Here is a 24,116-nt window from a genome sequence, read left to right on the forward strand (position 1 = left end):
GCAGTTAACAGAAGAAGAGTCATCAGAGGGAGGAACGGGGCAGAGGGAAAATACTTAAATTATAGGTGGGAGAATGGGTGTGGAAATTAGCAATACCCCATTTTATAGACAGAATGACATGAATCCCTTAGCAAGGTTCAGTTATCCATCTAGCCTGGCAAGATCATGGAGCAGGTCCTCCCAGAAACTATGCTAAGGCATGTGGAAAACAATGAGGTGATTGGTGACAACCAATATGGCCTCAATAAGGGCAAATCATGCCTGACAAATCTTCTGCTGGGGTTACAGCAGTGGTGGATGAGGGAAGGGCAACTTTTTAACACCTTTGTCAGTGACATGGACAATGGGATCCAGCGCACCCTCAGGATGTTAGCCAACATCACCAAGCTGTGTGGTGCAGTTGACACTTTGGAGGTAAGGGATGCCATCCAGGGGCACCTTGACAAGCTTGAGAGGTGTGTCCATGTGAACCTCATGAAGTTCAGCAAGGTCAAGTACAAGGTCCTCCATCTAGGCTGGGGCAATCCCAAGCATAAGTACAGGCTGTGAGGAGAATGGACAGAGACTAGCTATGGAGAGAAAGATTTGGGACTGTTCATGGATAAAAACTCAATATGATTCAGCAATGCATGCTGCCCAGAAGGCTAAACACAATTCTGGGTTGCATCAAAAGAGGACTAACCAGCAGACTGAGGAGGTGACTGTGCCCCTCTGCTCTGCTCTTGTGAGACCCCACTTGGAACACTGCAGCCAGGTCTGGGTCCCCAACATACGAAAGATGTGGACCTTTTGGAACAAGTCCAGAGGAGAGTCACTAAGCTGATACCAGGGTTAGAGCACCCCTCCTGTGAAGACAGGCTGCGAGTTTTCCAGCCTGGAGCAGAGAAAGGTTCAGGGTGACCTTAGAGCACCTCCCAGTACCTAAAGGCAGCCAAGAAAAGCTGGAGAGGAACCTTCCACACAGGCACTGAGTGTATTGCTAAGAACAATGGGGAATGGCATTAAACTGAAAAGGGGTAGAGGTTTAGATTAGATATTAAGAAGAAATTCTTCACTAAGGGTGGTGAAGCACTGGAACAGGCTGCCCAGAGAGCTTGTGGAATCCCCATTCCTGGAGGTGTTCAATCACAGAATCACAGAATATGTTGAGTTGGAAGGGACCCACAAGCATCATTGAGTCCAACTGCTGGGCCTGCACAGGACCATCCCCAAGAGTCACAGCATGTGCCTGAGAGTATCATCCAAATGCTTCTTGAACTCTGTCAGCGACCACTGCCTTGGGGAGCCTATTCCACTGTCCAGCCACCCTCTGGGTGAGGAACCATTTTTTAATATCCAACCTAAACCTTCCCTGACACAATTTCAGGCCATTCCCTTGGGTCCTGTCACTGGTCACCACAGAAAACAGATCGGTGTCTGCCCCTCCTCTTCCCCTCTCAAGGAAGCTGTAACTGCAGTGAGGTCTCCCCTCAGTCTCCTCGAGGCTGAACAGACCAAGTGCCCTCAGCTGCTCCTCATACGGCTTCCCCTCAAGGCCCTTCACCAGGTCGGATGGGGCCATGAGTAACCTGGTCTAGTAGAAGATTCCCTGCCCATGGCATGGGGATTGGGGCTAGATGATCTTTAAGGTCCCTTCCAACCCAAATCATTCTGATTTTATGATCTAGAGAATCTTTAAAATGCAGGAACTCCTTTTCTTCTGGTTGCGTAAACTACAAGCTCTGCTAAATCTGATTATTTTCAGCAGGCTTTACTATAAGTTGTTCATTTAAGTGACAAGACTGATTCATGTTCATCACAAAGAGTCAGTTGTTGAGTTAAATGGGCTTTGAAACACGGAGATAATGATCAAGAGCTAAAATTTATTAATAGATTTATGTGCTTTCATTCAGCCTAAAATCCGGATACTTCCCAAGATCAGACAAAATATATTAGCTATGGAAATGTGCCAAAAGAAGTACTTAATCTTTAAGAAAGAGATAAAAAGATAAAGCTAGTGAGTGATTCAGTGGAAGGATGAGACAAAGGGGGGAATTAATCCAGTCAATTAATGATGCATCCTCCTGCCTTATGCCCTACAACTTTAATAGAGTCATCAGGCTGGAGAGGTCCTCTAAAGTTTATTAAGCTATTCCTCTTCCTCAGGTAAGGCTCCACTATACTTACAGGTATGTGGATATCTGTACCTGCAGATATTTAATCTGACATTGCAAGTCTCTTCATGGACATTGCACAGCCTCCCCAGGTAAGGCTGTGCTGCCTCACCCTCCTCCCGCATCTGAAAGTTGGTCTTTTCTTCCTGGAATTAAATTATACTCCCCATTTTCACACCTGGAAACATGGAGAGCACAAATATAAGAGGCTGCTGGAAAGCAAGACAGAGTAATGTGAAAACTGTTACATCCTCCCTCACAACTCTTCCTGAAGCTGGCCATCTCAAGTCATACCTACTTTAAGCTCCACACATAAATGAACCCCACGAGTACAAAAATGTGTATAAACCTTTTACACACACCTGCTATGTATGCAGGGGAATATTTTTAAATGACATTTCATTATTTTGTTCAGATACTGAAAATGAGCGGTGTGGGGTATAGTAAATTCTTTCTTTCTTTTTTTTTTTTTAAACTGGGGGATGCTCTTAATTTCAGACATTTATACCATCCACAGGAGCTCAAAATTATTCTTGGCTTGGAAACAGTATTTTGAAAGAACATCACACAAATAGTTTTGGTTCAATGTTTGTTGAATGACAAATAGCCTAACTGAAGTAAATCTTATTAATTGTAGAGTAAGAAAGTACTGAAGTACAGGTGACATCTCAGATCCAGGCTACTCCTTTATCTCCCTCATATTTCACTCATTTATTTATAGAGAATTTTTAAACTGATTCTCACCACTAAGTTCTCATTTGTATGAAACAATCAAGGTTTCCCTGAGGCTTCAGCATCTGATCACTCTTACCTTAAGAGCATGAACCTTAAATGTCACAAAGGATCCCAGCAGCTGCTCACCTTGGAATAGCAATTCTGAATAAATACTGATTCCTGCAGTATGGAAAATTAGGTATGGAAGAAAAGTTGACTGAAAAAAGTTAATGCAACCAGCTGACACTTAAGAAGTATCTGCTTTGGTTGTGTGATAAAATTAATGCATTTGCAATAATGTTACATTAATATACCAGCTTCAACTGAAACTTTGAATCTTCCCCCCAAATGAAAGTCAGCTTTGATAACGGTATGGCCAAACATTTAAAATGTTTGGGGACCAGAGTGCTATGAGAAGAGCTGTGTAAGAAAGAGCCTAGCCAGAGGCTTGGCTTGGGAGCTGCATCACCCTTAGTACTCACCTAAGCTGTGCTGCAGGTGTGCCATGGACCTCACAGATCCTGACCTGCTCACTTTACCTTGGATCTGCCTTGTCCTTGCAATCTTGTTTGCTCTGCTGGCTGAACCTCACTGCTGTCACCCTACGGGTGACTGCACGACTGCCCTCCAGTCAGGGAGGGCACTGCCCTTGTCGGTATCACCTTGAGCTCTCAGACTGTCTTGACAAAGAGCTGCCCACTTCTGCTGCTCCCTGAGGTCTCAAAAGAAAGGCTTCCAAGGAATCCTTATCGCCAATTCACCAAAAAAATTTTGTGCTTGAGTGAATGCCAAGCAGCTTCACACAGCCCACTTAGAGCTCACCTGTGTTCCAGAGTTCCAACACTGGACACTGAGGAGCTCACTGCCAGCAAAATGTAAACATCGAATACTTCTCCTGACTGAATGAGACACGTGCAACAGCCTCCTCTTTCTAACACTTAATAGTCGGATCAAGGGTAGAAAATTCACTTTTCTGGGTACCACTGACTCTAAACAGCTGCAGGTTCATAGGAAAAAGTAGTGTGAGATTAAATATTACATCAATTAACTTATTAATTTTAAAATTACATACCATTTTTCTGTTTAGAGACATGCTGTGTATCCACCTGCCTATATTAGAATGATATCTGCTTTCTTCAGGAATACAGACACAGTCGGAAAACACTTTTAGCACTGCAGATCTGTTTCTAATTAATTCCCTCTGGTCTTTCAAGATCTGCATCAGCATTGATTATCTAGTAGAGCACAAATTCAGTTATAGCCAAGAGAGGAACTTTGCCTCCTCTTCACCTTACACAAATGCCCTGTTCCACCATGATCTCGTGCAAGCTTTTAGCAATCCTGAGCACACATGATGAAACTGCTGAGTGAAGAACTGTCCACAAGGCAGGTATTCCTAGGCAAGGGCAAGCAGACAAATTTACAATGCAGTACAGTCTCCCTCCTTGAAGGGACACATCACAATTGGTCAAGTTCAGTATGCCGTTCAAAATATTCAGATTTGTGAGCCAGCTCTAATGTTCTCACTAGCAGATGCTACCTGTGGTCTCAAATTATCTAAGATTCTTCTCCATAATGGCTGTTATCTAGTACTTGAAATTTTATCTCTAATTTCTAGCAAAGCTTTTATAGAATTTTTGCACAATTTCTGCAGCTCTATGGAAGCCCTAAAAGGCAGGGACTAACTTATAAGCCACATAAACTACTCAAAGTACATCAGAGCCGTCTTCCAGTTTCCTCATTCGCTCCCTGTAATACTCAAATCACAGTCACAGTCCTACCTTTCCAGACATCTCCCTGATTATGCCTAGTATGTTTAAACACTGTTTAAAGTGTGCCCCAACTATCTTTGATGTGAAATAAATGGCATGGTAGGGGCAGTCTGCATGTGCCTTCTAACAGTGCAAAGCATATTCCTTTAATCATATAGGCTCCAACCTAAATATATGATCAATATTATCATAATACTTACATTATGAATCTAAGTGCATGAAAACCAAAACACTGACCAAAGCCACTGTCAGCCAGAAGAATCTCAAACCAGAAGAAACATTTTTAATCTGAAAGTTATCCATTTCAAACTGATTCACTACTACCCTGCACACCAAACACATCTTTTTTTTTACTGCTCCTGATAGCCCACAAAATCCCTGCTGAAATATGGATGCCTTAAACCATAAATGCACCTCTAGCTCTTGATCAAATGTAGTGGGATTCAGACCTACCATGAGAAGGAGCAAACTCTGCCAAATTCCAGCTCTTAAGAGTGACAGTTCTGTCCACCCAGTCCCCAATGCTCCCAATATCAAGCACAGTGGAGCCAAGTTTCCACTATTAATCTTTCCATGTTCAGTACACCTGAATTGCACACAGGTAATTTCTAAGAGATAATAAAATGCTCCAGGGGAAAGATGTTGCACTAGTACAAACTTTAACTTGTCGCTGCATTTGGATTTCAAAGGCTTGAATGCCAAGAGGCAAGACTCCAAAAAGAGCAAACACAACTGGCTTCACATTTTCTCAGTGCCTCAGGAGAAGTAATAATAGCACTCAGAGCATGGGTGAGACTGACAATGGAATACTGTGTAGTTTTGTGCTAAATAAAAAGCATGAGAAGCTTATAGACAATGCAGAAATTTGACAGCTAGAGGTAAAAAAATAGGTATTGAGAGACTCATCCTTTAGTTGAAAAAAAAGGACAGAGGTGATGATTGCAATGTATGTTTTTAAAGATAAAAATATCAAGTGCAAAAGGCATTTTTAAACTAAAGGCAACAATACAATTAAAAACAGAAGCAAGGAATTAAAGCAGGTAACATTTTATCAGGGAGAAGAAAATAAAATTTAACCATGTGACTAGTTGTTCTAGCATCTAACAAAAAAAGCATCAGGCTATGAGAAACCAAGGTTTTTACTGAAATAACTGCTAAGATTCTACGGTAAATTCTGTCCAGGAGACCTGATCAGATTAACAATCTCTCTGGTTTATAAAGCAAAACACTTCAGAATCTCTGAGTCCCTTAAAAAGGGACTTAAAGGTATGGGGATATTCACTCACTCTTACTGGATCCAAAGTTCATAGTTTTTTGGATTAAGCAAAAAGACAATTTATACAGGCTTTTAAAAAGCAATAAAAAGGCTCCTTCTGGATCAGTGGTAGAAATTCACTTATTTGCTTAAGTGGTGACGCACTTACATAAATTATGGGTTTGCAAAATAAAAAAAAATAATAAGGTTTCGTATCCTGGTTAACAACAAGCATTCTTTTGGGGATCCAAAAGATGGCACAGAAAAGAATCAATCATTTCCTTAAAGTAGGGTCTAGTTTTTTACGTTATTTTTTTGAAGAATGGGAAAATACTGGCATGGCCTTAATGTGCTTTTTGTGTGAACAGATACCACTTGAACCATATACCACTTGGCTGGCTTACCAAGAACTACAGAATCCTTAGGATGAGGCTTAACATAAGGCAGTAAAGGTAGCAGGACTATCCTTCTTAGATTCCCCTTTGTACACTGGTGTGGCAAGAGAGGTTTCCTTATAGAGTGACTCAGAGGAACCTAATTTAGACATTCTCAATTGCCCTCTTGATAACCATTTGTACCACCTGCTGCTAGGGCAACCCAAGAACAAAAACCCAAAAACAGTTTTTGAAAAATGGAACTGTGTGTCATCCTTTAAAAACCAGAAAAATTTATTGAGCCCTTGTAAAAATAAGATTTTAGACAAAATAATTTACCCTTGATCTTCTATCTAAGCAGTCAAAAATAAAGGTTTCAGAAATCAAAATCCTCAGCTCTTATGTTAAATAAAAGACAGGCAGCCTCACTGTATACATAAATTCTTATATAGTAAACATCCAGGGTTACACAATAACCAGTTGCTCACACTAGACCATATTCATAGTGTCCTTTGGTCAGTAATTTTACTCCCATGAACTTTTCAATAATTAACACAGGGCTTAGAAAGTTCTGGTTTTGTGTTCATCAATGAATCAAAATACAAATTCATTGGTACTCTGTCCAAAATTGAAAAAGCCCTTTTTTTCAAATGAAAAATGAGGCAAAGAAGTTCCTTAAAAAAATAGCACGAAGTAATTCAAAGAAACAGTCGTCCTCGTCCACGTTTGCTCTTGAGATGACTCGCAGAACGCCTGAGAGTTTTCCTCTCTTGTCGATGTAGTTTCTCAGCTTCCTGCTGTTTCCTTTGCTGCTCTGACTGGAATATTAAAACAAAAATAGACTCAGATTCTTGTGAACTTGCACCTCATTGTTCCGGTATCAATATATCAGGTCAGAATTCCACTAGGAAAACACGGAAATACCACCATAAATTGCCCCATGCTATATTGTCTCATACCACACTTGGTAGTTCTGGGTATCCCTAGGCGCTATCATTCCACATTTTTCAGAGCAAATGTTTAACACAAAGATACCAAAAACCAGTGAATAAAGTAATGTATTTCAGATAAAAAATAATGTTTAACAATACACTCCAGAATTTATATTTAATTCCCTCAAGAAGGAAGATGCCAAATTGAGGCTACTTAGTATCTACTTTGGTTAACTACTATTTCCATGTTCAATATTTGCACGAATTTATTTCAAAAAGACAGCAGAATTACTTACATTTGCTGAAGCATACAGGTTTTTTTAAATGTGCTCTGACTTAGGAGTTCTTGATTTGCATCAGAAACTTTCTGGTTGATTTAGAGTTTTTTGCTTGCTTTTTTTTTTTAAATGTCTTCCATACCTTCCTAGTAGTGTAAGTACTTCGGTATTTTAGAAACTCTGCTATTTTGTTAGACCTATTTGCTATAACAAAGCACACTGAAATTGAGAAATAAGCTGCCACACTGTAGGAACCACATTCAAGTCCCCTGAAAACTAAACTGTGAAATATCAATGACAAAAAATTTCATCACTGGATCTATCAGTGGTTGCTAGGCTTTTGGGAGGTTGATAACTTACCACACCTGCAGCAGCCAAGTTCAGTCCAAATTCCACTGACTAGAAGTTTGAGTGATACCAACCTTAGGAAAGAACAATTCCCTCCCAGACTATATCTTTCCACCTACTCATAAATTCATCTGCCTTTTAAGGAAAAGGCATCACAAAGTGGAAGTTGATGACTCAAGTAACACCAAAATCCCTTTTTGGTTTGTCAGTTACAACTCTTCAGTCTCTGAAAAGGAGTGTAAAGACTGCATAGCATGACTTCTTCCTAGCTCTACCCACTCCATTCCTTGTGACTTCAGAATATATAGACAGGGTCTGCTTATTTGAGAGAAGACTTGTGAGTTTTGCTTTGTTGTTCCATTGATAGGAGAAAATATCTCCACAATAGATGCATTACTTTTTTTTTTCAGTCAGATATTTAAAAATATTTTATGCAAATAAGTACAACGTATATACTTCAATAAAACAGTATCAGTTAACAGTCAGAAAAAAAAATCCATATGTTAGCAGCACAATAATTAAAAAAACCCTCAAAGCAATATCTTATCTGATGGAATCAAGTAAAAATGGCATTCTGAACCACTGCTGTGTCTGTCTTCTTTTTAAATTCTAGAAACACAAGAATCAAAAACAGATGAAAAAGGACATCTGCAAGCAGATAATAATCAAGTAAAATAAGTAAGGTAGAAACAGGCAATAAATCTGACTTTTTTTTTCTTCAGGCATAACCAATGTGACAAGCAAGTAACTACTTAGCCATTCTTGTGACAGCAGCTCTACCAGTGAGAAGAATATTTGACCACTGATAAGGAAAAATGTATTATAGCAACAAGGCTTACCTGAGGAAAACCATTTTTAACTGAAGTAATTTTTGTCAGCTCAAATATATTAATATATAGGTCTTAAGATTTTATAATGTATCCTTTCCTCTGTTCTGAAGCAATTTTCTAGGAAAAAATCCCTAAGTGTTCCACAGTAGTAGCAGATGCACACATGTGCACTATAAAGGAATAACCTGTCTGCAGTCTACAAAAATCTTTAGGCTGAGAAATCAAAAGCCTTTGTAAAGTTAGATAGGCAGCAGTCAACCACACGCTTCAAAGGGAATTGACAACTAGAAGAAGACCAGGACTCGCTCCTGTGATCTGTGTTACACAAGTTCAACGACAAAGGCAGTTGGGAGCTCTGCTTTTGTCATGCTGAGACCAAGCAACACCTCAAGCAGCAGAAAGCTGGTCACCTACAGCATCCTGCCTGCACCTGGACCTGCAAACCAAGGTCTGATCAGTCCTGGCACAGAAGTCAGGCAAGGTCAAAAGCTTCTACTGTTGTGTCTGCAAATGAACTGCTAAAAGACGCAAGCCATTATTTTCCACCGGAACATAAGATTTTATGAGTGTTGCTTGCGTTATAAGGGATAAACACACAGAGTACTACCGGAGGCTTTCGTTCTCTTGGCAAGAACCTGGAGAGTTGGCAGCTTATAAAGAAATGAAGAGGGACATTTGCTTGACGGTTTTGAAGTTCCTGTTCTTTCATGCAAAAACTAAAGTTATTTGTGCATTATCTTTAAAATTATGTATATATATAGCTCACCTTCTTTAATTTGAATGTTGCCTGTTTGCTGCCTACTGTGGTATCAGACACATTCAGTGTGCCAAGTTTTTCTTCAAGCTTTAAACGATCTTCAAGGGTTTTCCTGCAGAGAAAAATGAACGTTTAGTCCCTGTATTTGCCATCTTTTTACTATAATAAAGGTTGATAATGTAGCCAAAACTAATCTCAATTTCTCTGAAACTAAAATGTCATAACTCTAATAAAATAAACATTCAGGAAATAGAAAAGACAAAATCAAGTAATTCCTTCCAGATAGTGCTTTCTGTAGAAACACTTTTAAAATTTATGTAAATGTCATTGTTTTTGCTTTTCATTTCATTTTTTCATGTTGCTGCTAAAAAAGCACCACAACTCTCATTGAGAAAGAAACTACATCCTTCTATTGCCATAGTTTTCTACGAAATGTCAGAGAAAGTTGGGGATACTAAACTCTGGTAATAGATACGTACACAAATAAAAAGAGTAAGGCTAGATATATAAAATTTTCTTAAAATCTCATAATTTCTGAATTGTAAATACTTTTGAGGAAAGGAAATAATCTTGACTACAAATCAGAATAAACTCATCACAAAATGAATCACTTCACTGATAGAGACAAACTACTTAATCCAAATACAAATGACTGTTGGGACACTATGCCCACAACAGTCTTTCTGAACAAAAGAAAAATATAAATAAGTGAATGTGATAAATAAGACAGACCCTGGCCCCAGAGAGGAGCTCCACAGGAGCACATGACTTCAAGCATAGTGGTTATCACTGAGTTTCTGTAAGCAAGCTGTCAAAGAGCCTCTCACTCAGGCACCCCAGTCCAGCATTTCTGTGGAGGCAGCTGTTGTGGCTGAAACTGATACTGTTTTCAGCTCTTCTCCACTGGAAGCTAAAGTCCCTACAAAGGCAAGAGACATGAAGCCCCAGTTGCTCCAAGCTGCAAGCTGATATTCAATATCATGATTACTGACTTCAGTTAAGTTGGTTTGTAACCTGGAACAACTGAGGAGTGGAAATACTCCTTGTTCCCACACAGCTCGGGTGAGGCGGGCAGGCAGGGATGGTGCTGGCTTCAGCCAGCCTCCCTAAAGGCACCTGTGAGTCCAAAAATCTTAACATATAATATGGCTTACAGGATCAAACTCACTCTACATGTGCTTAGAAAATATTCTAACTGTAAACAAAATTTGATTCTGCAATTTGAGACACTATTAGCGCCTCACTAGCACTTTCTGAGGAGGCCTAGGAGACATTTTTTGTAAAAGTTTGAAAGCGGGAAATAAGTCATCATAAAAACACAGACGATTAGCAGCCACCAAAGTCAATGGCATTTACTGTGGATGAAGGACTCATGGACTGTGGCTGATGCATGAAGTCTCTGAAGTCCACTGAATTTTGGTTAATGAGCCATTTTATGTAACAAAGACTTTTCAGATTAACCATGAAAAATTACTGTCAAGAATTACTTTATTTCTCATGACTAGGTACTTTGATTTTTTTTTTTGTACTATATTTTTCATTGAGTACATGCAAAATCTTGTTCCATCTGTGTGAATCGGAAAGACAAGCTAAGCCTTAGAGCTAACTGTGGCAGAAGATCAGTCACCAACACTATGCTGGGATTTCTATGTTCAAGTGAAGTCCCATTTTTCTCGCCTTTGAAAATAAACTGGAGAAATATGGCTACTACCCAGCAATTATTTAGCGTGACTGCCTAGATACTGCTTCAGTCAGGAGAAAAATTAAAATGAGGAGATACCAGCAAAATGCTGTGGGGTTGCAGTTTTACTGCATAAATACAGGTATATTTATATACAGGTATAGACACAGGTCTATTAATCTGAAATTGTGCAGACCTCAAGTGATAGTGAATTGCACACACTGATACACAAACACAACAGCTGGGTTGTTTGTTTTGTTTTTTTTTTTTCACATAGAATCAAAGAATCATAGAATTAACTGGGTTGGAAGAGATCTCCGAGATCAACAAGTCCAACATCTTCCTCAACAAATTAACTTAAGGGATACGTTTACAGTGCTATTATAAACAAATTCCCCTGCTCTACTGTAAAACACAAACAATAAAAAATTACCAATGCACTTCTTTTTTTGTCTTTATTATGAGAAGAGTTTTTCAGGACTTTTCCTGCTGTTTTACTTCAGCAATACCTACAATGTCAACTATCCTTTTGTTGGCTTTCTTGGCCACATCTGAAGACACATACATGGACTGTCATACTTTTTATAAAATATGACTACTGTAATTTTTAATTCTGATATGCTCTAACTTCAGTATTGTACTCTTTAAAGAGACAGCAAGTAAATCAAAAGAGCTCTTAGCACACTGATAAAAATCCTCTCCTTTCATGGATTCCTTATAAGTCATCAGGTAAGGAACTTATGCTGTAAGCAGATTATTTGCAGTCTTTCTTGTCTAAGGGCAAAAGGGGGAAATTAAATGCAGACAGATTTGAGACAAGGCGTTTTTTACAACCACGAGTAAATTTTGCAGATTTCCTGCATGGAGAACTGCGTAGACTGTTGGTCTAAGAAGAAATTTATAGTATGCACCACTGCTTTAGAAGTTGGGCTTGGAGCCGTGCTGAGTCAGGAACATGTCAAAAGAAACACCCAGTTTTATATAAGTCATAAACTGTTTCCTCAGGTAGAACATTATACGATTAGAGAAAAAAAGAACACCTAGCCATTAAATGCATAGTGAGGGTATTAAGGTACTTAATTATACTGGTCACAGACCGTCATTCCATAACCTGGATATATCAAATCAAAGACAAACATGCCAGCCTCACCAGATGGTACATGCCACTACAGTCTTTCCAGTTTTCAGTATGTTACTTGAATTACTTTTATGCTGACTACTTATCACTGAATAAGGCCAGCAGAAAATATATATATATTTTCTTCGTAAAACTCTAATATGTAAAAATGCTTATTAACCAAACAAGTTAGCTCGTAACATATGGTAAATCATTATGATTACAGTATTGTATCAGTTATATGTTATATGAAATAGATACCAGATGCTAATTTTTAAGTTTCTTCTATGAATTTGAGGAATACCCAACTCCATACTAAGAATAATGCTTCGATGAGCACCAAGGGGATCCGTGAATGTGGAGCTAATTGCTTAGACAAAGATTAAAAAAAAATAATGTAAGACAATTCAATGACAGCAACTCAGAAAACAAAGGATGTGATGCTACCCCATCCATTTTTTTTTTGGTCATCCTCTCCTGTCCTCAAATTCTTCTCCATTTTCTAACATTTTACATTATATCCCATCTGTACACCTACCACACAGAGGGTATCCATTAGAAGCAAATCTAAAGACACATTCTCTTTTCTTTAAAAGCAGTCTTTTAAAAGTCTTTTGATGGTTTATGTTACCAATGATACTCCTTCATCTACCGGACTGGCCTATAGTATTTGTTTTCGTTTTCCTTGGGCTGAAGCAATGACCTTTCTCCCTTAAAACCAGATGAAAGAATTTACTTTGTCCTGTGTCACACTGTACCAATTTTTTCTGAATGTTTCTCTTCCTTACACCTGTCTTGGCTTATTTACTTAACTTTCTACACCCCTGTTCACATTTAAGCCTTGTATGTTTTGAACAAAATGCAATTTTAGTGCTTTAAAGTCAGTCAGTGTCCCTGAGAATCTTCTTTAGACCTCAGCAGCTAAATCTGTGCAAAAGAACAGTATGTGAGTAGGCTGCAGCCACACAGCCTTTTAATGAAGTGTTTCAATGCCACTGAGAACAGTGTCATTTGACCCCGTTTCAGGCTTATTCCAAGTTACAGCTAACATAACTGTAAACCTAAATACAATGTAAAAAAATATTCTTAACCTATAATATTTTGTCAGAATGTCCAGAGATGATTTTCTCATGACAAAGGAGAAAAACTGACAAAATTAAAAAGATGCTTTATCTTATGGAACAAATTAAAAAAGCAAAATAATCAGAAGAAAGTTAATGGAAAAATCTAAGAAAGATAGAGTCCAGTGTAAGTGGATATAGTCAATAAAATATATGTTTCTTTTCTTTGGCTGTATCGTTTCATTCTACATACAAAAGAATATGATTACTATGAGATCCATCCAGCACAACCTACTTCCAACATTAGTCAAAATCCTGCTCTGCATCCACTGTGCTGCAAGAACTCTGAAGCTACCTACAGTCTTGAAAGGTTTTAATATTAGGGGCTGTGCTTCAAACAATAAAAGGCTATCAAATCTCATCTTCTGAAGGGCTCAACCCACCTCTGAAAAAAGCAAATGAATGAGATTTGCAGGCACTGAGCACCTCAAAGCCAAGTCCTTTAGTCTGACGTGCTCCTTCTTTAGTTTGACATGCTCTTTATACCATATCCATTACTTCAGCTGATCGTCAATTTAAGGCATAAAAAAACCAACCAAGAAGCAAACAAAAAGTGTTAAACAAACCCCCTCCTAGTCTGATATTTTGTATTGGACAGCATAGATTCTGAAAACTTCTGGATGCCATAAAAATTCCTAGACAAAACAATTTTTCTTTTACCACCTTGATCCTACCCTCTAAAACAGTGACTATTCATGCAGCATTCTACACCATTTTAGAGGGTCAGATAAAAAATATCCAGACTGTCAACCTCATATGGACACTGGTGGAGAAACATAACCAGTCTCACAAGACATCAGCATTGTAACCCTGAAAGCAGCACTTCACAACACTGAATAATGGATCCCCCAATCTGACTCAAAATATTAACCTCTTATTCATCTCATCTGTGTTGCCTCTCTGCCCTACTTTAAACAGTATACTTGTTTAACTACAAAACAAAGCTTTCAACAACTACGTCACTTGAGGTTATATCCCTGAATTGCCAGATGTGGTTTTACTAGTAAGTGCTTCCAGGCCAAGACATCACTGGCCTGCACGGTAGAGAAATACTTAAAAATTGTCCACCCACAGTTATTAAAATAAGAACATTAGTCTTACTTCATTAATTTTTGTTTTTTGGCAGAGTCTTTGAAGCTTCTGAATTCCTCTCCTTCTTTAATCTCAAAAAACTGAGGTTTCAGTAATGTTTGCTGATCCTCCTTGGACCTTTCCCGCCGCTTTAGTTTTTCCTCTTGGCGTAAAAGCTTGCGCTGTTTCCTGACCTCTTCAACCCAGCCTTTTTCATCATCTGAACTCTCAGAACTTTCTGCATCACTTGCTTTTCCTTCTGGTTCTTCCTCCTCTTCCTGCAGACAAAAATAGTATAAAAGAAGAGATCATCAACTAATTTTCCTTTTAAACCATTCCTGCAATTAGAGTAGGTGACAGCTTTTACATAGATACAGCTGAAGAGAACTGAAAGCAGTAATAGCAAATGAAGCTGAAAATACACTATGAAGTTGTTACTATCTACATATTTTATGCTTTTCAAATATATATTCATGCAGACACAATATTGTTCACATGTAAAAACTAGATTAGAATTATAAATTACACTTAATTACTGTAGCTGATAAGACATTCTTGCATGCCTCAATCTTTCCAGGGTGAAAAGTCTGAATGCTTGAAACAAAGGAAAAAAAAAAGTCTATGGCGTTTTCTTAAGCCAAATAGAAAATATTTTACCTCTCCTTTTGCTTCCAGTTCCTCTAAGATCTTTAGCTTCCTCTTTCTTTTCTCACTTATTTTAGAAACAAGTGGGTTAAGTAGCCTAAATTCTTCACTCTGCTCATCCACCTGGAAATCTGGATTCTCAAACATGACCTTAAAACGATCATCTTTGAGAAGGCTGGGCAGATTCTGGAAAAGAGGCAAAGCATAAGCAAGTTGGACAATTCTGAAGATGACATTAATAAAATAAGTAACACTTCTTTTAATTAAACAAAATTCAAAATGAGCATATGAAATGCCAGTTGCTTTATCCTTCCAGGTCAAATAAAAATCAAGACATATGCTTATTGTACTTTTACAAAGATCATTCTAAGCTACCTGTAAGCAAGACTTTTTTAATGCACTTTTTAAATGCACAGACATTTAAATACACAATTACTAATATTTTTGAATTAACATTTCTCATACATTCAGCCAGTTAGTCTGGAGACATGTTGTTATCTATTGACTAATCAGCAGTACCTCCAAGGCAAACATGTTGCCTGACAGGGGTGGTTCTACAACATGTAAAACAAATTATCAGGGTAAATGTCTTTATGCAATGGTACTATTGTTTTACTGTAAATACATAAGAGGAAGTGTTTCTATATATATTATAACACTTTTTCTTCACTACCTTCACATACAGAATAGAGAAGACAGTTTTATTCATGTCAAAGTCAAATGAACTCAATGAATATTTTGCTGTTGGGGAATTAGGAATAATTCAAGCTACAAGTTCAGCTTACATGAACACCAATTGCTGTCATTTAAAAATCACTCCATTCAAAGTTTTTTATTATAAAAAGCTGATCTTTTAACACTGTCAAATTTATATCAGCATATTAATCTCCCCTCAGCATTAAATTTTCAGTGTTGCTTCAGAAAGGGGAGGGTGAGACTAAGAACAACAAGTGTAAATTTCAAACACAAAACTGGTGCACATGTGTGACTTTCAGTCACACAGTCAAAAATTAAATCCCAAAGCCTAAAAAAAATTTGCTTGTTGCTAAAACTCTAATGCCATTTCAGGAAAATAATCAGGACACGCATTTTTATGTATACACTTTTTAGCCCACTTAATAACACAACCTCTATGTACTCCAAGACAAATCAGCCCCCAGTTATTGAACTGTCATTTTCATTGTTACATTTTTTTAAGTCTGCATTTACGCCTCACTACCACCTACTTTTCTGGTAGGTCATGCTTCTTACTAACCCTAACACACAAGATTTCATTAGATGCCACATGCACTCATGCCCGCCTTTCATGAATGCTACAATCCTGTGAGAATGAGCACCTATGAAGTGCTACCTATAAAAAGCCTGCCCTCCCATTAGGGATTAAACGTTAACCCTTTTCTTCCACTAAACTTCTCTTAAGATAGAAATGGATTATTTTTAACATCAGGAAGAAGTGCTATTGCATAAGAGCAAACCATTTTGGCTAATACAGTTAACTGTATACACAAATAAAGGCAATTGTGTCTTTAGTTTCATAGATAACATCAATCCTGTTGTGATCACACCAGAATACCAACAAATGCAAACAACAGGTCTTGTTTGAACAGCCTTGGTATTGACTCTGCATTAAGCAGCTTCTGGAGTCCTATGAAACCTTCACAGTGAGTATTTCATCAATTTCAGATTTAAGTTATTATACGGTCTTTTTGTGCTGCAGCTACAGTGAAGTCCACCTTAAAGCCACCTACCAGAACAAATTATTTCTGAGAAACAAAAACAATGGAATTTTTAATTTTTAATCTGTTTGGCCAAACAACAAGAAGAACAAATCAAACCTATTAGCATTGCTATTTCCGTGCTCTAGGTTAGAGAAGTCTCCAAAGCAAGAGCTCACCTTCTGTTTCCTTTTCCTAGTAATCTGTTGCTCTTCTCCTTCTTCTTCAATCAGTTTGAGTGCAAGTTCTTTATTGACTTTTGGAAGTTTCTAAAAAGAAGAAAGCAATTAATCAATAAATCAGTCTTTTACACATGTAACCTACATGCTTTACACTCATATGTGTGGTGAAGAGAGAATTCTTATTCATTCTTACAACTCTTGCTGAAAAGCTCCTTGACTAGTTTCAAATATTTCTAGATACTTGTAAAGCAACAGCACTCAGAGAAGATTTAAACAGGATTTCTGTATAATTTTTAACTTGAAATGCATCAGCTTTAGTACTTTAATAGCAACTCTTTCTCTTCGTTTGCTGACCAAATCCCATCTAGAAAGCCACCAGTTACAAACACAGCAAAATTTTCATATATCTCTTTCCAGAGTATCATGTGTTAATGGCTTAAGTCATTCTGTATAATCACAGAAGTAGAAACTGCAAGTTGTACTAGTGGGTTAACTGCTCAAGTGGTAAATGTGATAAGAGCTGCTCTTTACAGTTTGGTATCAATCTTTTGGAATCACAGACATGGGAATTTTATGGTTCTATTCAAGAAATTCTATAAATTACTTTGTGTCACTAATGACAAACAGAACCAAATCCTAAGTCATTACATCTCTAAGACACACTTAGGAATATATTACTCTTTATGAGTAGTTTTCCCAAAAGTATACGAATTGTTTATAGGATTTACCTTTAGCTGAACTCTCTGTGCACGTGTTTCTTCTATCTTCTGCCTTATTTTCTCTCTTCTGTATTCTTCATAGGCAAAGGGATTGGCCATCATTTTTGCCTTTGAATATGCAGGAGAAAGTAAAAACAAAATACCATTAGTACAGGACACAGTCTGTTATTTGTAGGGAAAAAAGCACCCAACCAAAACAAAAACCACAAAATATAAAAAGCAAACCCCACCACACATATTTTATTGTTTAGAATAAAAAGTGGTAAGAATCAACATTATTTACCTTGTGATAAAGTCTTATGTCCATGAAAAAGCCATGCATATATGCTCTGAGCAATGTGGATCCAATGAGATGAGCAAGGCCTGGGAAAAAGGTTCCACAGCATTTTAAAGAGCTTTCATATATAAAGAACTTTTATTCCAAGCTAGCCACCTCACTTGCCTGATTCAAGACAACAAGCACTGCCAATGCAACACATTCATCCATCAATCACATTCATCGCATCACGACTAAGTAAAACCACAAAAAAACCCCAAAAACAAAAACACACCACACCCACACACACAAAAACCCCCAAACCAAAAACAACAACAAAAACACTTTGGTCAGAAAGAAATTTAAGCTTCTTCAGAGCAACCAAATCCATATTTCTTGCCACAATACATGCTAAAAAAATGCCCATATACACTATGTATGCTCCATAGGAGTTTACAAAGAAAAATTCCAGAGGATTTTTTCTAAAGTCCGTAAGAATTTGACAATCCCTTTTTTAATGTGATACAGAGATGTTTTTAATTAAAGAGCTTTGCCTTGGGTCAAACCCAACTCTCATAGTCAGAGGTAAATTAAGTTAACTGGAGCAAAACATCGCAATCAAAACATGTAATGGACAGAAAAAGGACTAACTACCTTGGGAGAAGCATGCTTACCTTCTCTGCTATATAGTTTTCTGTATTCTTTGAAAATGTGTTTCTATTAGCCCCAGAACGATTTGTACTTTCTGGAAATTACTACATTCAAATAGGATAGTCTTTGGCAGATTTTGCTGTGAGTTCCAACATTGTATTTGAGCACCTCAAAAATATTTTGAGAACTAAACCAACTTCTCTTCCTATGTCTTCTATGTAGTGTCTGAAAGCACACACCACAAATTCCTAGATGTATTAAATTAGCAAATATTAATCACCTTCTTGGGATAAAAAGCTGAGAAACACAAGTATTTACACTGCATCAGGTAGGAACCAAGAAACTTAGAGCCATTGGTCTGGAATATTAATAACCAATAAGACTACAGGAAACCACTGCCAGTGAATTTCTAACAGTGCTCACACATCACATCAGAATTACAAAATTTACATTTGTAAATGGTCAAAACCTGAATAAAGAAGTCAGCTAAAGAGCATATTCAACTGTTTTACCTAAATTTTCAAGGTCTTTTCTGGTAACGAATTTGTAGTCATCATAAACTGTGCTCTCTGGATTCTCTTCCAATTCTTCAGTCAAGTTGTCCAAGAAGGAGCACCATTTTGGGGCAGGTCCTAAAACCTGTGGATATTATGGAAAGTTGTAACATCATGTATTATTACAGAAGAAGCCTAAAGTTACATTCTTAGCTACTATGCTGAAATTAATCCCACTGCAAACCTTAAGAGCAGCAGTTAGAGAACACAAACCTATTGCTTACATTACTAATAAGTACTATAGATTACGTGTTACTTTAATTTAGGTTATTTGAGACCAACCAGGCTAGAGGTTTCAAGTGGTCCTAGTTTAATTTATTCAAAGCTCAGAGCCAAACATTTTAGATAAAATTACAAACTAATGGCAATAGATAGCAGCTAATCTGCTAAGTGCTGTTGGATCCTAAAGTCGTTAGGTTTACTATGCAACCATGTTAAATCCTACTTTGCCCTAATTATTTTAATTAAAACACCATAGAGATATTACATGTATTTTTATTCAAGGATAAATCCAGACTGTATGAACAGATAATGGGAAATAATGAAAAAACTTGCATATTTCCACCATGAGGCAAAGGACTTATTTGCAGAATATTGTGTAGCACTATCAATGTATTTTTCCACATAAACTTCCTCCAATTTCCTGAGTTAAGGAATCAGTTCCCTTTACTTTTCCCTCCTGCTGTTCTGATTGAAATTCCTCTCTATCCCGACAAATGCAGCCACTCTCAACTGTTCCAGCACTATTATTTTAGCAGGTGAGTTAGCTGAATGGAAAAATCCAACACTAGATTTTTCTCTCTAGATCCAATCAGTGGATATTTCAGAACATTACGTGACCAACTAACTCCTGTAGTGGGACTTTTAATGATGTTTCTGATTTGTTTGCTAAAAATTCACCTTAAAAACTCTGCAGCCAACATGATCATAGGAGTGGTTGTGATTCAACAACATTTTAAAATCCTATTAAATTATGGAAACAACTAGAAGGGATTTTATATATATAAAACATATACAGTTTCTTTTAACATGATTGTGTGGTAACTGTATGAGATCATGCTGTTCACTTAAAAACTATATTTCTACTCATTCAAAAGTCTTGAAGACAACTACACACAAAAACTGTAAAATCGTGTTCTAGACCACAACATTCTACTCATTCTAGCCTGTAACACTCTAGACAATAATATTTTATTCTAACCCACCATTGTCTCTGTATTAAATATAATTTATCTTCCTAAGATTGCAGCCCTAGCTGAGAACCATTACAAGCCAAATGAAAAACTGCACTTTGTTTTCCAGTGCTGCATATTTCATTTCAATTACTAAGAGCTTCTGCTGAAATACCCAAGATGTCACTAACAGGAAACACTATCTACTTAATCAACCAAATCCCCATGTCTGTTCCAGGAATAAATGATACATAACATTCAGATTGATTTCTTGCCCAACATTACAGAAGTTTTTGTCTCCATCTTATCTCCATCCAGATTTTAATTCTGTATTTCCCTCAAACCCACTTTTTTAAATGCCAACCTTTTATATTAGTAATAAAGAAGTCTAGATCTCTTACATGGCTTCATGCCACTCAAGAAATCAGTTATTTGTGCTTCATTACCAGACCATCAAAGCATGACTGGGTTGAAGCAACCTTCTCTTAAGTTTACCTATAGTTCTGTTTTGGATGAAGCCATTTGTCCTTCTTATTAAAAAAAAAAAAAAATCAAATTGCTTACTAACTAAACAAGACTTCTCTTGTAATAAAATTTAACTACAAGTTTCTCTGCTGAAGATTATTAGAGATCAGAGAATCCTCAACTCATATCCATTCCCATCAAAGTTACCCTTCATTCCATCTTGCTGGCACATCATGTGAAGACCTCTATCACTCCAATAAACCCTTTCTTCACTTCCACGTCTATGACACCATCTGCTCAAGCTTTACAAAGCACAGATTACTCATCAGAACTCAGGCCAATGCAACCAGTCAGGGTAATCCCCCAACAGGATCCTGATTGGTGGAAATCTTCAAACAAGTAACTAAAGCAGAAGGTCTCACTAATGAGAGAAAACAGTTTATTTGCTCTTCAGCTTAGCTCCACTCACTGTTTCAAGTATTCCTCTACCCAAAACTTGGTATTGAGAGTAAAACCTTTCATCGGACCTAATCTGTGCCATGAAACATATAAAGCTAAAAACCCAATTATTCACTATAATCTGTGGAGCAAGCTGGATGAACAGATCACAGAAAACCAAGTGGGGGAAATGAGATAACTACTGGAAAAAAGCAGTGGCAGAATACCAGGAAAAAATAGAAAGTCTAACTATTATTCAAATTTCACATGTAAACCGACAGAAAGGAAAACCCTACAGAGATGTCTGTATATTTGATTACATTATTTCACTCTTTCCCACCCCAGTGAAACCACTTGCCCACTTATTCTAGGACACCTTAGGAGCTTTGCTTTGCTCTTTAAAATGGAAGTTTTCTAAAGCTTAGGACGAAATTTAAAAATAGAAAAAGCAAACAATACCAGCCACATTGACAAAATCACAAACAATAGACATCCCTCTTTTGCAACAGTAATTCTTTGCAAAATGTAACTGCTACTGCATATTAACTCCAGAGTGTAATGCTCCACTGCCAACCATGTGCCATCCCAGGATACTAAGAGCACTCTGAAACGGCAGGCTCCATTATTCCTGTGCCCAGGTACAAATGCAACAACCGAGGGGGTTGGTCTGCACTGGGCCTCCAAGGACACGGTGGGGTAAGTGAAACTGTCCTGTCCTCCCCCAGTTCACGAGTTTCCATACAGCAGGCACGCAGCACTCCTGTCACTCAGCACTGGCACCACCTCAGCCTGGTGTGCAGTCCTTGCTAAAACCACCAGAACAGCCAGGAAGCTGTGGAGGTTGGGTAGGTCAATCAATATACTTGCCAATTTGGATTGGGAAGGTACAAATCTACCAGGCAGGTCCATCCTGGAGCTGACTGGCATAGGCTCTGCCGGACACAGGGGAAGCTTCTCACAGATGCCATCCCTGCAGTCCTCTGGTTACCAAAACCTGGCTACAGAAACCCAATACACCTCACCAACAATGATCAAACCAGTATTTTTGCTGTCTTCATTATTGCTTTCTTTTCTGTAGGATAACCACTTCTTGAGACAATTTCTGCCAATTGCTGCTCAAAGTCAAGAAGACCGCTTTGAAAGTATTTTTGCCTAACAACAGAGTAGCCTCACCTGCAGGCTGGGCCCTGCTAGCAGCGAGAGGGTGGGATGCTCTGTGCTCTGCTCCTCTCCCAGTGCCTTCCTTCTTCACCAACTGGAAACAGCACCCATGAGGTGACTGAAGCATGGTTATCCCCCAGTGTCCCACCACCACACCACAAGACAGAGTGGCAGCTGGGTCATGCTGGCCCCCTCCTCCCCACAGTGAGGACAAACTTACCACTACAAGACACCAGTAACACAAACCTCACCACTGCCTTTTGTCTTTTCTAAGCCACAAGAAGTAAAAATGTGGACTACATAATTATTAGTATTGTGCTATCTAATGTCTAAGTTTTCCTAGTAGACATTGGAGTATTTTTTAACTTCAGACACAGAAAATACAAAATAAGGCAAATAGTCTAGTGTACAACTAGCAGAGACAAGTCCAAGGCCAAACTGTTCAAAAATGGAAAAGTGTTGACAGAAAAATATTTTTTTAAATATTGTAAAACAATTTCAAAAATCACAGTTCTTTGTATTCTATTCTACAAGATGTTTGACCTTATAATCTTGTAGCACCACAAATCTTACATGGTACAGCAATGTTCTTATGGCCAGGCCTAATTCCTGAGCACTTTTGCAGAAAATACCATCTTGTCTGTAATACAGACAATTGGTCTGTAATTCCCCTGAAATTAATGAACTCTAGGACAGGATAGGTATTATATTCCCAGTCTATGACAGATGTTCCTTATCTTCACTCTGGAATGCCAGACAGCACTAGTACACTCTAAAATGCCACTTACAAATCTGACAGCCCGCTCAGCAGAGCTTTTAGAGCCATAGAAAAACTGCCTTAATCCTAACTAGTATTAAACATGCTCAACAATTCAAAAGAAGCCCACAATGTGTAGAAACTTCCAGTCAGATGTCAAGAGATTTAAATTAAATGACAAGTATTGTTAAGTATCTTTTTGAAGGCTTCTGAAACCAATTCTACAGGAGTGAACCAAACAATTGCTTTTTTCTTCTCGGAGAGTAAAGACAGGTTCTAAAATCTATTTTTCAGGATGTTAAACAGTAAGTCCCTGGAAGATTTCATGTAAGGCAGTGACAAACTCTTCAGCAGTAAACAAGATGTTAAAATACATTAAGATTCAAACAGTCAAACCCCCTTCCAATCTTCACTCATGTATTTTAGCAATCAAAAATATGCAAAATGTTCACAGACAGCATTAATCAGACTTGAAAATAATTCACTAGAATTTGAATAGTTTAGACTGTCTTCTGAATTCCCTCTAGAAGACTAACTTAATATATGTGGACCAAACAGTTACAGAGGTTTGGAAAGTAGAAGTATTATCTGCCATGGCTGTATGAGACAGCAACACACACTTTCACAGAAACTTCAGTTTCACAAAAATTAACTGTCTAACACTGTATCATTTCATACCATAGTTATGCAGCTAGTAACAAAAAAACATGAAAATACATCAAATCACTGCTCTTTTGTATTTTAGAAGTAAAACCTTCTTTCCAAAATCTTCCAACTGTTAATTGTGGTACCTTCTATAGATTTTAAGTTAGACTATGACCATTAGCAGGTAGCAATAATGTACTAATTAAATCATTGACTGCCACGACATTTTAATAATGGTAATTACAACAAAAATAGCCTATTGTGAAGGCCTTCAGTAGAGCTCTAGGTACAGTGTATTATGTGAAATTATTAATGACTGGGTGAAGATCTTTTGAACAACTCCAGTATATGTG

At 37.8% G+C, this 24,116-nt stretch overlaps 1 protein-coding gene across 1 annotated transcript in view; it reads right to left on the reverse strand.

The window, feature by feature from the left end:
• Positions 1–6,755: 6,755 nt before the first annotated feature.
• NOL10 (nucleolar protein 10) overlaps positions 6,756–24,116 on the reverse strand; it is a 49,045-nt gene continuing 31,684 nt past the window's right edge. Inside the window, exons 14-21 of the mRNA XM_027902911.1 lie at positions 19,084–19,210; positions 17,948–18,027; positions 17,674–17,772; positions 16,943–17,032; positions 15,061–15,234; positions 14,434–14,681; positions 9,423–9,525; positions 6,756–7,086 (exon numbers count right to left, since the gene is read on the reverse strand). Of these exons, the coding sequence (XP_027758712.1) occupies positions 6,967–7,086; positions 9,423–9,525; positions 14,434–14,681; positions 15,061–15,234; positions 16,943–17,032; positions 17,674–17,772; positions 17,948–18,027; positions 19,084–19,210 (1,041 nt within the window). The 3' untranslated portion in view covers positions 6,756–6,966. The remainder of the gene's footprint in view (positions 7,087–9,422; positions 9,526–14,433; positions 14,682–15,060; positions 15,235–16,942; positions 17,033–17,673; positions 17,773–17,947; positions 18,028–19,083; positions 19,211–24,116) is intronic.

This window comes from Empidonax traillii, unplaced genomic scaffold (assembly GCF_003031625.1).
Source record: "Empidonax traillii isolate 1590-97213 ecotype Southwest subspecies unplaced genomic scaffold, ASM303162v1 scaffold919:size245653, whole genome shotgun sequence".
Taxonomy (NCBI): Eukaryota; Metazoa; Chordata; class Aves; order Passeriformes; family Tyrannidae; genus Empidonax; species Empidonax traillii.